The sequence below is a fragment of the Antechinus flavipes genome, chromosome 2 (assembly GCF_016432865.1).
Source record: "Antechinus flavipes isolate AdamAnt ecotype Samford, QLD, Australia chromosome 2, AdamAnt_v2, whole genome shotgun sequence".
NCBI classification, from domain to species: domain Eukaryota; kingdom Metazoa; phylum Chordata; class Mammalia; order Dasyuromorphia; family Dasyuridae; genus Antechinus; species Antechinus flavipes.
In genome coordinates this window covers 355485091-355498732 of record NC_067399.1, presented here as the reverse complement: position 1 = coordinate 355498732, position 13642 = coordinate 355485091, and the positions used below count along the sequence as shown (strand labels likewise).

Genomic DNA, 13642 nt, shown 5'->3' with positions numbered 1-13642 from the left:
AGGTAGTAAAAGTTTTATGTGTATGTACATATATATTACATACACACATACATACACACTTATACATATATATTTATATCTAGCACATATCTCAGGCATGTAACATTTAGTTTAGCAGTTGTGTAATGCCGGAGAAACTGAAACAAGATAGAGATTAGAGAGTTTTTAATATTTTATTTGAAAGGGAAAGATTTACTGGGACCCCCAAATGGATCCATGGTTTGGTCCCAGGGCTGAATGAGACTATCGTCTCCAAGAATCCAGCAGCCAATATGAGTTCTCAATGACATATATACACGTGGTTCAGATACAGGGGTAGACAGAAGCAGGGGCGGAGTCAGAGCACTGAGAGCAGGAAGGGGGACTATCAATCTGGTTCTGACAGGATGAGGGGGAGGCATGGGGAATATCTGATAAATTAGGATTACAAGAACGGGGAGAGACATTCTGATAAGTAGGGAAGGACTGGGTCATGATGTCTAAGATAGGTCTTTCTCCTTTTCTGGGTCATCATGATTAGGTGGTGGTGTAGGATTTACCAGAACTATTAGAAACTGAGGCAGAACAATTGGGGAAACCCAGTCAGGACAATTTAGGGAAACTGAGTCAGGACAATTAGGGAAACGAGTCAGAACAATAAAAGAAAACTGTGGCACAACAGTTGTACCTTGCACACAGAATAAGGAAATTCTTGGGTTACTTAACATGTTTGAATTGTAATAGCTATGTTAATTGAAACCTTTTAAGTGCCTCATGCCTCATGGTTCAGTTAATATAAAATAGCCCTGTTAAAATTGCACAATTGTGTAGTAGACATTGTTCAGGCACCCAACCAAAGACATACCCCTTCAAAAAAGGATCGGCTTCTCTAGGAAATAGGGATTTTTTGTTTTGGTTTGGTTTTCTCTCCAAAAGAGTTTAACAGATTTTAAAAGGAAGTTCCTGGGGGTAATTATTGTGGTTCTTCTTGCTCATTTGGGGATTAGCATCTGGACTTTGAGGAGAAAAAAATCTGGGTGTTTTGTTAGGTTAGTGTTAGTCAGAATTTTTACATCCAAAGAATTTGGCTTTCTGGCCATGGAATGAAAACTTTTAGGAAATGTTCTTTATTTTTTATGTTCAAAGGACTGATGAAAGGAAAGTGCCCCATACCAATTAAGAAATGACGAAAAGCAGAGATACGTGAAATTATGATACAGAACTTTACTCTGCCTTTTACTCCTCCTCAAGTAGCATCACATTAAGGATCAGTTAGTCGATAAGAATTTATTAAACTCTCTCTTTCAAATTAGAAGCAACCTCTACCACAGCAGAAATCTCATTTTCAAGAAGGTTTACAGTCAAAATGAACATACATGTCTCAGGCCTACATGAGAACTATCCAAGAAAACTGAAGTATTAAGGTTTTCAGTTTTTGTATGTCCATCCATCAATCAATAAACTTATATTAAACCCCTACTATGTGTCAGCATTAAACTTTGGGTATGTAGTAATTCCACAGTGCTATGTTCAAAAATGTCTATTCTTCAACTAGGGAATGAATAGAGGAATAAGGCTCCCCAGATTTCTGGTAGACTATAAGTCCTTGTTCTAAAACACTAGCTAAACAACCACCTTAACTGGCTTCACAGCTAAGCAGTATGATCCTACTAGTTGTGTCATGAGTTAATATGCAAGAAATGGTATTAAAACAGAAAGGTCACCTGCTGACTTATATGGCCTCATGGGGAATACTTTTATTCTCTTTAGGTGTAAAATTATATTGTATTGTATGTTTGAGCTAGCCATAGCTATGTGAATCAGGAAACCTTGTTTTTCAGAATGACAAATTGTGTTTTTCCAGCATAAGCCTAATACCAACTTGGGACCTATGGACTTAGAGATAAACATCTGTGTTGTGTTACTGAACAGGACACACAGGAAATCTGAAAAGGAAATGAATCTCAGATTGCATATAAAACATGTAATAACAGGAATTTCTTTTTTTCTTACCCTTTTCTTCTTTCATTCTTTTCTTCACATCTCCCTTACCATTTTTTTTTTAAATCTTCTTTTCTCTTCTTTGTTATTCCCTGTTTTTCTTATCTCTGATGCTATAGATGTTCCTGCCTGGTTAAAAAGTCTCCGTCTACACAAATATGCTGCACTTTTCTCTCAGATGACCTATGAGGAAATGATGGCTCTCACAGAATGTCAACTAGAGGCTCAGGTAGGTTCCTGTCTTATGGCTAAATCCTTTTTAGCTTTCTCTAAGACTGAGAACCAAGTTAGGACATGACATCGTGATCCTGAGTAAATCCTGTTTGAAGTGACTCATTTTCCACATGAAAGGCCTGGCCTACTCACAAGTCATTTCTAAAATCACATCCAGCCTTTGTCTTTTGGTTTGTAGAGTTTACTGTGTTTTAATTAAACCAGTTTTTCATTTTATTGACCTAGAAAAAAATAACAACAAAATTTATCTGGAAGTACAAAAAAATCAAGGGAATTAATGAAGAAAAATCAAATGAAGGTGGCCTAGCTGTACCAGATCTAAAACTATATTATAAACAGTGGTCATCAAAACCATTTGATACTGGCTAAGAAATAGACTAGTTGATCAATGGAATAGGTTAGGTTCACAGAACAAAATAGTCAATGATTATAACTATCTAGTATTTGTCAAAAACTGCTGGGAAAATTGGAAAATTGCCATATTATGGCAGAAAGTAGGCATAGACCCACATAACACCATATATACCAAGATAAGGTTGAAATGGGTTCATGATCTAGACATAAAGAATGATATTATAAACAAATTAGAGGAACATAGGATAGTTTACCTCTCAGATCTGCGGAAGAGGAAGGAATTTGTGACCAAAGAAGAACTAGAGATCATTATTGATCACAAAATAGATAATTTTGATTATATAGAGAGAATTGACTCAAATTTATAAGAATTCAAGCCATTCTTCAATTGATAAATGGTGTCAAAGGACATGAATAGACAACTTTCAGATGAAGAAATTGAAACTATTTCTAGTCATATGAAAAGGTGCTCTAAATCACTATTGATCAGAGAAATGCAATGAAGACAACTTTGAAGTACTACTACACACCTGTCAGATTGGCTAAAATGACAGAAAAAGATAATGATAAATGTTGGAGGGGATGTGGGAAAACTGGAACACTGATACATTGTTGATGAACTGTGAATAGATTCAACCATTCTGGAGAGCAATTTGGAACTATGCTCAAAAAGTTATGAAACTGTGCGTATCCTTTGACCCAGAAGTGTTTCTACTGGGCTTATATCCCAAAGAGATCTTAGAGGAGGGACAGGGATGCACATGTGTAAAAATGTTTGTGGCAGCTCTTTTGTAGTGGCTAGAAACTGAAAACTGAATGTGAATGCCCATCAATTGGAGAATGGCTGAATAAATTATGGTATATGAATGTCATATGGAATATTATTATTCTGTAAGAAACGACCAACAGGATGATTTCAGAGAAGCCTGGAGAGACTTACATGAATTGATGCTAGGTGAAACGAGCAGAACCAGAAGATCATTATACACAGCCACAACAAGACTATATGATGATCAATTCTGATGGATGGGGCTTTCTTCAACAATGAGTTGATTCAAATGAGTTCCAATTCTCCAGTAATGAAGAAAGCCATCTACACCCATAGAGAGGACTATAGGAACTGAGTGTGGACCACAACATAGCATTTTCGCTCTTTCCTGTTACTGTTTGCTTGCATTTTTTTTCCACCTCAGATTTTTTTTTCTTTCTTAATCAGATTTTTCTTGTGCAGCAAGATAACTGTATAAATATGTGTATGTATATATATATATATATATATATATATATATATATATATTGGATTTAACATATACTTTAATTTGTACTGTTCTTTTCTCATTTTTATTAGCCTTCTACATTTTTCTTAGGAACCAGCTTCTTTCCTTCTCCTTAAAAACCATCTTTTCAAAATGACTCTGCCAGAGGCAAGGCAACAAGAGTCCCTCAGAATAAGTTTATTTCCTTCCATGCTGTGCTTGTGTAAATAGATTTGGCTGTGTTCTTTGTTTTTCCTTGGTTAAAATTCTATTTGCATGTTGTGAATTTACTTCATTTTCCTCTGAACAATGATTTTGATAAACTAATGAGCAGAGAATGGGCTAATGATATTTTCCTTTCAGGAAGAGGAGAAGATATCAACAATATTTTTAGTGTCCCTGATTTCATGTTCCTGTTGCACCTCCCAGCAAATTGCTAGCTTTAACTTCTATTTTCAGTGCCCTCAACTGATATCTTAAGACTTGATTGAATTTAGACAAATATTGAACTCAGTGCAATCCTGCCAGAATAATGAATCCAACTCTAACCCTAGTTCACACTAATTTCACCCACTTTTTTTTTTAATGCTGGATTGCTCAATGGAATATTAGAGTTGATGAGAGGACCATTTCTAAAAACAATTTTATTTTGTCTGAGTCAAAACTGGTAGGGGCAGGAGAACTGCCTTGGGTCATAACTTATTAAACATTAGTGACACAGAAAGAAAGGCAAGAACTTGGTAAAAACTACTAAAAATATTTTAATTCTGTTAAAACACTGTCTGGTATAGATCAAAAACATAGAACCCCATGCTTTATCTCAGAAAACAGACTTATTTTTTGATAATATCTTCTTTTTCCAAGTCAAAGGAATACCCCTGCCCTTTCCTTCTTCAAAATGGGCTTCTTTGGCATTGAGTTTAGTCATAGGAAACTCATATTAGAGATGAGATGAGGAAATGAACTTTCTAATGATACACATAGCAAGAGTTTTCAGCAAATCTCTGTTGAATGATTCTTTGGCTAACCATTCTATGATAGTGAGAAAACTGAACTTCGAACATAGGACCAAATTGATCTAGTTGAATATTGGGCATATCTTGACACTAATATCTAAAATTTAGATTTTTTTTTAAAATCTTCTTTTCAGTTACATCTTCCATTATAAAAGAAACAAAGAAACAACAACAACAAAAAAAAAACTTTTGGAATATACACAGACACATATTCTGTGTTATTTATGGATTAGCTAAGAACTGTCAGAAAAGTTTAGAACACATGCAATGAGATATCGTGGAGAAGCAGATATTATGATTTGCAATATTTCAAGTATGTAAAAACTATTATGGACAAAATGGTGATTAGCTAATTTTTTATCTGTATTAAAGGATTCATTTAAAAGAGGGACATAAGGAAAGAGAGTTATTACAGCAGAAAGATTTAAGATAGGCACACAGAAAAGTTTTCTTACTATAAAGACTCTAGCATTAGAATTAGATTACTGAGGAAAGTGGAGTAAAAATCATGGGCATATGACCATTTAAGTACAAAGGAGAAAGAAGAAAGGACTTACATAATTTGTGAGATTCCTGGGTAAGTGATTCCCCTGGTTGTTTCTGACTACTCTATTTCTTTGCAAGCTGATTTTTTTTTAAAAAAAATGATAAAAATTGGTGCTTTTCACATTTTCATTTGATTTTAGAATGTTACCAAAGGCGCAAGACACAAAATTGTCATCAGCATCCAGAAGCTCAAGGAGAGACAGAATCTGCTAAAGTCTTTAGAAAGGGTAAGTGATATATTTCCACCTTTATAAAGGAAAAAGTCACCAAAGAAAATATCCTTAGCCTATTGAGAATATTATTGATAGTCCTAATTCTAATCCTAACCAGATTCAGAAAATTAAAGTATTGCAAAATCAGTTCTTCTATTTCATAGGTACCCTAAATTCATTTTTTCTTCTCACTCTCTCTTCTTCCTACATATAAAATATGCCTTATTAGCCAAGAGTCCACTATTTAATGGAATATTTGAAAATGTGCTCTTGATTTTTGAAAATTGTTAGTTCTATACTTTATCTTTAACTTTTACTATTTTATTCAAAAATAATTTATTAATGTTCCTAAGGAATTTATATCCTGCTCATGAGAGATATTCACATATCCTTCCAAAACAGGTCATTTTGTCAAAGAATAATTATAAGTTAATTTATCATTATTCAAATGGCAGGCAGATCTAGAAAATGAAATACACACTATTTCCATCTTCACTTCCTTTCCAAACACGAAAATTAATCTATGCCTTTCTTTGGGGATAATTTTTTTTTTTTTTTTTTGCTGTGGCAATTGGGGTTAAGTGACTTGCCCAGGATCACACAGCTAGGAAGTGTTAAGTGTCTGAGGTCAGATTTGAACTCAGGTCCTCTTGACTTCAGGACTGGTATTCTATGCACTGTGCTACCTAGCTGCTCCTGGGATAATTTTTAAAAGAAATTTAAACATTAACAACTAGTCCAAACTACTCTGTATAAGCACTACATTTAAATGAATTGATTTTAATATGTAAATAAGTCTCTATCAGAATTCTGTCTATAGTCAATTCATTTTCCTCATACTTTAGTTAGCTTTTTTTTTTTGCTTTGCATTTTTTAATAAAGGTTTTTCTAAGAAAGAAACTTTAAGTTTCTCTGTAATCATGTACTTGTCCATCATAATTACTCTAATGTATTACATAAAAAAACAGCTTTGAAAATCTTTGAAAACCTAATCTTTTAGTTGGTTTTGGTATCAATGTTGGGGTATTTTCATAACAAAGATCAAAATGTTTGTTTTATTTTTTATTGCCACATAACTATTTAGGAAGATTCTACTAATTTGCTACAACTCTACCACAATGTTAAGTTTCCTTACTTAAAATTATTTTTGCTAATTTGATGGGCATGAGGAAGGAAGTCCCTTAAAGATATTTTGATTTGTGTCTCTTCATTAGTACTGACATTGAATATTTTTCAACTGATTTTTAACAATTTGGGTTTCATATTTTTGAGAGTCATAGTAGGTATAGTAGGTTAGGGGGTAGTATATAAGCCTTGGAATCAGAAAGACCTATATTCAAATCCCATCTTAGATACTCTAGTCAACCCTTGGTAAATCCTTAAACCTCTCTATGCTTCAGTTTCTTCATCTATAAAATGAGGGGGACTAGACATGTTACCTATAAGTCCTTTACAGCTCTACCTGTATAAGCCTTTGAAAAATGTTTGTGCTATCTTTTACCATTTCTGGACAGCTAGGGATGCAACAAATAGAGCATTGTCCCCTGGAGGTAGGATGCTCTGAGTTCAAACATGGCTGCACACATTTCTTAGCTTATGTGACCTTGAGCAAGTCACTTAATCCTGTTTGACTCAGTTCCACTTCTGTGAAGTGAGCTGGAGAAGCAAATGGCAAACCATTTCAATATTGATTTGCCAAGAAAACCCCAAATGGGGTCACAAAGAGTCAGACACAATTAAAACTGTAATGCCAGAGAAACTGAGCAAGACAGAGATTAGAGACCAATTTAATAGTTTATTAAATGGAGAGAGATACTGGAACCAAATAGATCTTGGTCCCAGGGCTGGAAGAAACTATCATCTCAAAGAATCCAGAGACAGCAAGACTCTTTTATAGGATAACAAAAACAATGACATAATGAGGAAGGTACCTGGATGGGGATAACCTAATGGGGGAGGCACCTAGGATGACACAATGGAGGGAAGGTACTGGAGAGGTTACTGATATTCTAATGACATCTAAAATGGATAGACCTTTATCTCGTCAAACATTAAGAAGGAATGATTATAACCTAAAGATATAAAACTTTTATCTCATCAACCATTTAAGAGGGAATGATTATAGCCTGGGGTTTTGGTACAGAGCAACTGAGGTAGACCTTTATCTCATCAAACATTAAGAGGGAAAGGTTATAACCTGAGGCAGAGTATATAGGACAATTAGGGAAACTAGATCAGGACATCAAAAGGGAACCGTGGCACAAACATTCCACACACTCTCTCTTTTAACTATTCAAATCTTTGAATTACCTTCCTCTAGAAGGTCTTAGCACTATAATTTTGACCAAACCCATGTGAAGTAAATAGACCAAATAAAAATCAAAATAAAGCTAGAACAATGCAAGGTCAAATCTCTCCCTGATAACCCCAGAGTTAATCAGCAATACACAAAGTTCCTTATTTCAATCATGTCAGGTCCTCTGCATTTGGGGAGCATATGAACAGTCAATCCTAAGACAGGTATCCAATTTCTGGTTGTTTCTAAAAAATAGTCCCAAAAACTGAGTCTGCCAGGGCAATTCCAACAGAATAAGGGATTTCAAAGTTAAAGCACAACTAGCAAATCATAGTCCATTAAATTTAAGCAAAGAGTAAAAAATGAGAAGAATTATTTAAAGGACTTCCAAATTAAATCTGAACTAGTAAGATAAGGGGTAGGGCAGAAGTGCCTAAGAAAATACACCAGTTCCCCCAGTTTCCTATTTCTTCCTCCTTTTTTTTTTGAAGGGGGGAAGGAATTATCAAATAACCACCCCACATATAAATCATATACATATGCATATACATAACAGACTAAAAGTCCCTCAAACATAACAGCAATAGTTACACAAGTTTAACAATTTCCATCTCAAGCCTTAAACACACAGTAATACAGTTAAATTCTAACAATTCAACCACTTTCCCATTCCCCTATATCAGTCCAAATTATATCAGAAGGGGCAATGGTTCTCAAAAGCTGTTTCCTGCTGAAAATGGGCAAAGATGCTCAATCCAGGGGGGAAGGGAAGGGGGGGGGGAGGATGGGTGTAGTTTGGTGTGCTGACAATCAAAGCTTGATCTAGGTCCCAGAAGCAAGTCAATATAGCTATAATTTGACCAAATCTAGACACAAAAACAAATCTGACAAAGAAAGATTAGAACAGTGTGAGATAGAAAGACTGTTCCACAAGGACTGCTACAAGGTGTGGCCTCTTATTAGTTATAAACCTTAAAAAAACTTGAATATCCAGACACAATATCTAGTAACCAATAGATGACCAGACTAAATACTTATTTGCTCAAGTATTTAGGATATAATGATTACAGATAACCAGATTGGAAACAGCAAAGTATGACATAATTGAATTAACAATTTCTTATTGACCATTGCTCTGATTATAGAAATCACAGAGGGAAAAAAATGCAGTGACATATTAACTACAAACCCAAGAATTTTTACCTCCAATAACAAGTCCTAAACAGATATTTACCATAACCTTATATTTATACAAATCAGTTTGCTGCTTTTAGCCAAGAACCAGGTAGCTATAACTTGATAAAAAAAGTCTGGAACAGTTTAGAGGGAGGGGGGAGGAGAGGATTCTATGTGGCTGCCTTTTCTCCCATTCCACCTCCCAAGGCAGGGAAGAGTTTAAATCTTTACAAAAGATCCCTATCCTTCCCAACATTTAAAGTAGCAGAAATCAGTGGGTGGGTGGGGGAATTCCATAAAACCCACATGTTCAGAAGAGCTGAATTTAAAGCATAATTTACAATGTTATAATATAGGTAACAAACAGCTTTAAATTCCTAGTAATATAAAACTGCTTTTCTTAACTCATTTCAAATAATGAAACAGCATAGTTTCCTTCTCTCCTTCTGGCCCCATGTGGCCATTATTCTCAATGCACTCTTCCTAAGCTCCAACTTGGCTAGAGTTGAAGCTTTAGAAAAGTCAGATCTTTTTTGCTACATACTTTACCTAATTAGAGGCACATGACCCCTTTCAGGCAGGTTAACAGAACTTCTTTAACAAGCTATTGTTCTTTTAAGATCTTATATTTAAAGATAATCAATTCTAGCCTGCATAGTCAACAGTAAAATTTATTTCCCACAATTTTAAAACTGCCCTTAGCCAGGAGCGTAAGAGATAACTTGTAGCCAGATGTCAATATAAGGATACTGATCTGGATGGCCAGATTCACTTGAGAAACTATCTGGTGCAGTGCTCATGCTATTTCTTTATCATATGTTCCTTCTGGTGACCATCCTACCCCAAAGGAAGGCCACACTTTTTAGCAAAAGAGTTTTAATTTATCCTTTTTTTCCATGATATCCCATAATCTTGGTGTTTAAATGTCTCAAAAAAATGTTTAAGGAGATGCTCTAGTGGAGTTTTTGGTTTTGAGACAGATTTTCCCATGATAAAGTGACCTTATACTGTATACCACTAGAACTCCTAATATCTTTTTAATAGGTTTTTTTAAACCTTAAGCCACAAAACAGGCAATAACAATACAACACATACAGAACACTGATCACACTTAGACTACACAATTACAGCATTCAGTAGGACACTGACATCAAAACCAGAGCCAAATGGCATCTTAAAAAGATACCCAAGTAGTGACAACTGCCTCTGGTTCAAACTAATCAAGAATCAAGCCAAATAGTGTCTTAAAAGAACACCCCAGTAGTGACAACCGCGTCCAGTTCGATGCTTAATCAAGGCCAAGCCAAATGGTGTCCAGATTTATACTCTGGAATGCCCAGAGTTGTACCAACTGGCACACAGAACCAGATGTGTCTCAGGAGACACTTAGGTAGTGCCAACTGCATCCAGTTTGACACTACTTCTCAGAATTTTAACACCTGTCAGTGTCCTGTTATTCTGAGAACCCAGGTGTTAGCAAGTATCAGACCAGGTGTCTAGGAGACACAAAACCAGAGGGTATTATCCAGCGTCCTGAATAATAACTTTCTCAGAATTCAATGCTTGTCATTCTGTCAGCATTCTAATATTCTGAGAAAGTGCTCACACAGACAAACAAAAACAAATCAGATTGTGTCTTACTCTCTCCTGGCCAGATCGAAAGTATCCACTGTCAGGTGTGGCCCCGGCTGATGAACTGGAGCCTCTGAAGGAATCCAGAGGGCTAGCCTTTTCCAAGAAAGAGAAAACCTAGATCCCCAGCTGTCTTCCAGGACTAAAGTGGAGACTTGAAATGTCTCTAATCCCTAGTCCCATTCTCAGTTCCCGATATCTCTAGCTGGGGAGCTCCAAAATGTAATGCCAGAGAAACTAAACAAGACAGAGATTAGAGGCCAATTTAATAGTTTATTAAATGCAGAGATATACTGGGACCAAATAGATCTTGGTCCCAGGGCTGGACTAAACTATCATCTTAAAGAATCCAGCATTGAGCATTAGATAGCAAGACTCTTTTATAGGATAACAAGAACAATGGCATAATGGGGGAGGTACCTGGATGGGGATAACTTAATGGGGAGGAGGCTCCTAGGATTATATAATGGAGGGAGGTTACTGATATTCTAATGACATTTAAAATGGATAGACCTTTATCCTGTCAAACATTAAGAAGGAATGATTATAACCTAAAGATATAAAACTCTTATCTCATCAACCATTTAAGAGGGAATGATTATAGCCTAGGGTTTTGGGGCAGAGCAGCTGAGGTAAACCTTTATCTCATCAAACTTTAAGAGGAAAAGGTTATAACCTGGGGCAGAGTAAATAGGACAATTAGGGAAACTAGATCAGGACATCAAAAGGGAACTGTGGCACAATAAAACAACTAGCCAATAAAAGGGAAAGAACCAAATAGCACATGAGCCTGGAGTCAGAAGACTCATCTTCCTAAGTTCAAATCAGGCCTCAAATACTTATTAGCTGGGTGATCCTTGGCAAGGAAGTAACTCTGTCTTAGTTCCTTATCTGGACCATGAGTTAGAGAAGGAAATGGCAAACCACTTCATATCTTTGCTAAAATCCCAAATGCAGTCACAAAGAGTCAGGCACAATTGGAACAACTGAATGGTGACAAATTGTTTTTGTTTTGTTTTGTTTTGTTTTTACCATTTATTCAAAGTAAACCTGGGATTAACAATAGTTAAAGTTTTTTTAAATTCTGTGTATATTTTAGATGTCAAGTTTTCATTAATCAAACTTGCCATATTTTCCCCAGTATGTTTTGTTTTTCTTTTAATATTACATTATTTTTAATTGTATAGAATTTTCTCACTTAAATACACAATTTTCTCTATTCTCTATAAAGGTTAAAATTTTCAGCCTGAGTGTTTATATCTTTAAATCTAACTACCTGTGTAGTTTACAGCCAATTGTCACTTCTTCACAAATTATTACTGAATTAGTTAATAATATGAATTAATAAGTGATAACTAAATAGCTTATATAGGTATAAAAGCTGGTAGGTAGTAATAGAGAAAACTGCAAGACCTAGAATAATAAAGACTTGAGTTCAAATACAGCCTCAGACACTTAACTGTGTGACTTTGGGCAAGTCACTTAAATCTTATTCAGCTTAAGTTTCCTCCTGTTTTAAAATAGGGGTAATAATAATAAGACTTATTATAAGGATAAAATGAAAGTTGTAAAAAGTGCTTTGCAAATCTTAAAGGTTTATATAAATACTAGCTGCTATATTATTAACTTGTGGATCCTTCTTACATTATTTTCATTACACTCTACTACCACACCCACTTCCCTTTTATCCTGTTTAATCCTCTAATTATTCCACTTGCCTTTTCTTCTTTACCTCATACCAGAGGCTACTTTCTCCTTCTTCTTAAATCTGCCTCTTCAGATTTTAATTTTTTCATAATCCTTCTTAGTTATCTTTGATCTTTATCTTTTCATCCCTAAAGTAGACTCTAAACCTGTATCTGATACTATAAAATGCTATCCTCTCAAATTTGGCCAATTTCTTTTTACCTCAAATTCAACTTCTTTACAAATCATCTACATGGCTTTATTGCATTGAAGTGCTTCTTTCTCCAGTCATTATCAAAGAAACTGAAGGTGCAGAAGCAACAATATTTTTTATCAAGTACATTTATTAAATAGTGAATACTTTCCTGATTCTAAACTGATCAAACATTAATCATTCACATAAATTTGGTTGGAATTTTTGTGGATCTATTTTATTCTTTGATCATTTTCAGATCTTTTGTATCCTGTGCCTGACAGCTTTTGATAGTAACTATTTTGCCAGCTTTTCCTTTCAGTTTTATTGTTTAGCCATTTTTTCAGTTGGTCCAACTCTTTCATGAACATTTTTTGGGGGTTTCTTGGCATACTAGAATGGTTTGCCATTTCCTTTTCCAAATCATTTTCTAGATTGAGGAAACTGAGGCTGGATTTGAATTTAGGTTTTCCTGCTCCAGGCTTATTATTCTATTCATTGTGCCACCTAGCTACCTCTTTAAGTTTAGAGTATTTCTTAATATTTTTACCTACTTATTTTTCTATTTAATTTGCCTTATGATTTTTACTAATTCCATAAAGAAGTTGCTTATTCCTTTTTATGTTGATTGTCAGTCATGATGCCTTTACAAGTGTGCATCTTCTCTGAGTGAATCCAAAGGGACAATCCCACAATCTCCTGGAAAATGGCCACATCCCCTGAAGAGCCTTAAAAGACAGCTTGAGAATCAGTTTTAGGTTAATGCAAGTTTGTAGTCAGAAGTGAAGAAAGAACCTGGAACCCTACGAGCGAACAATTCTTGATTAGGAAAAAGATTTCTTTTTTCTTCCCTCAACCAAATCAGCCAAGTCATTTTAAGGTATAACTACCTTAACCACTGCATCTACCACATAATGGAGACCCATATACATACCAAACAGACATGAATACCATAGAGAGAGTAACCTAAAGAAAGAATCAGCTTCCTCCATTATATAAGTGGAATTTCTGGCAACTGGGAAGACAGCTGTCTATGGAATAAAGAGAGAGTTAACCCTGGA

General features: G+C 35.1%; 1 protein-coding gene across 9 annotated transcripts in view; it reads left to right on the top strand.

Annotated features, from left to right (window-relative positions):
- Positions 1 to 13642, top strand: part of SAMD4A (sterile alpha motif domain containing 4A) — a 387197-nt gene that overhangs the window by 306000 nt on the left and 67555 nt on the right. For all 9 annotated transcript variants that reach the window (XR_007950710.1, XR_007950709.1, XR_007950711.1 and 6 more), the window contains 2 exons: positions 2100 to 2209; positions 5527 to 5613. Coding sequence is in view for 5 of the 9 variants with exons in the window: in XM_051978102.1 (XP_051834062.1) it covers positions 2100 to 2209; positions 5527 to 5613 (197 nt within the window). In the remaining 4 variants the exon portion in view is untranslated. The remainder of the gene's footprint in view (positions 1 to 2099; positions 2210 to 5526; positions 5614 to 13642) is intronic.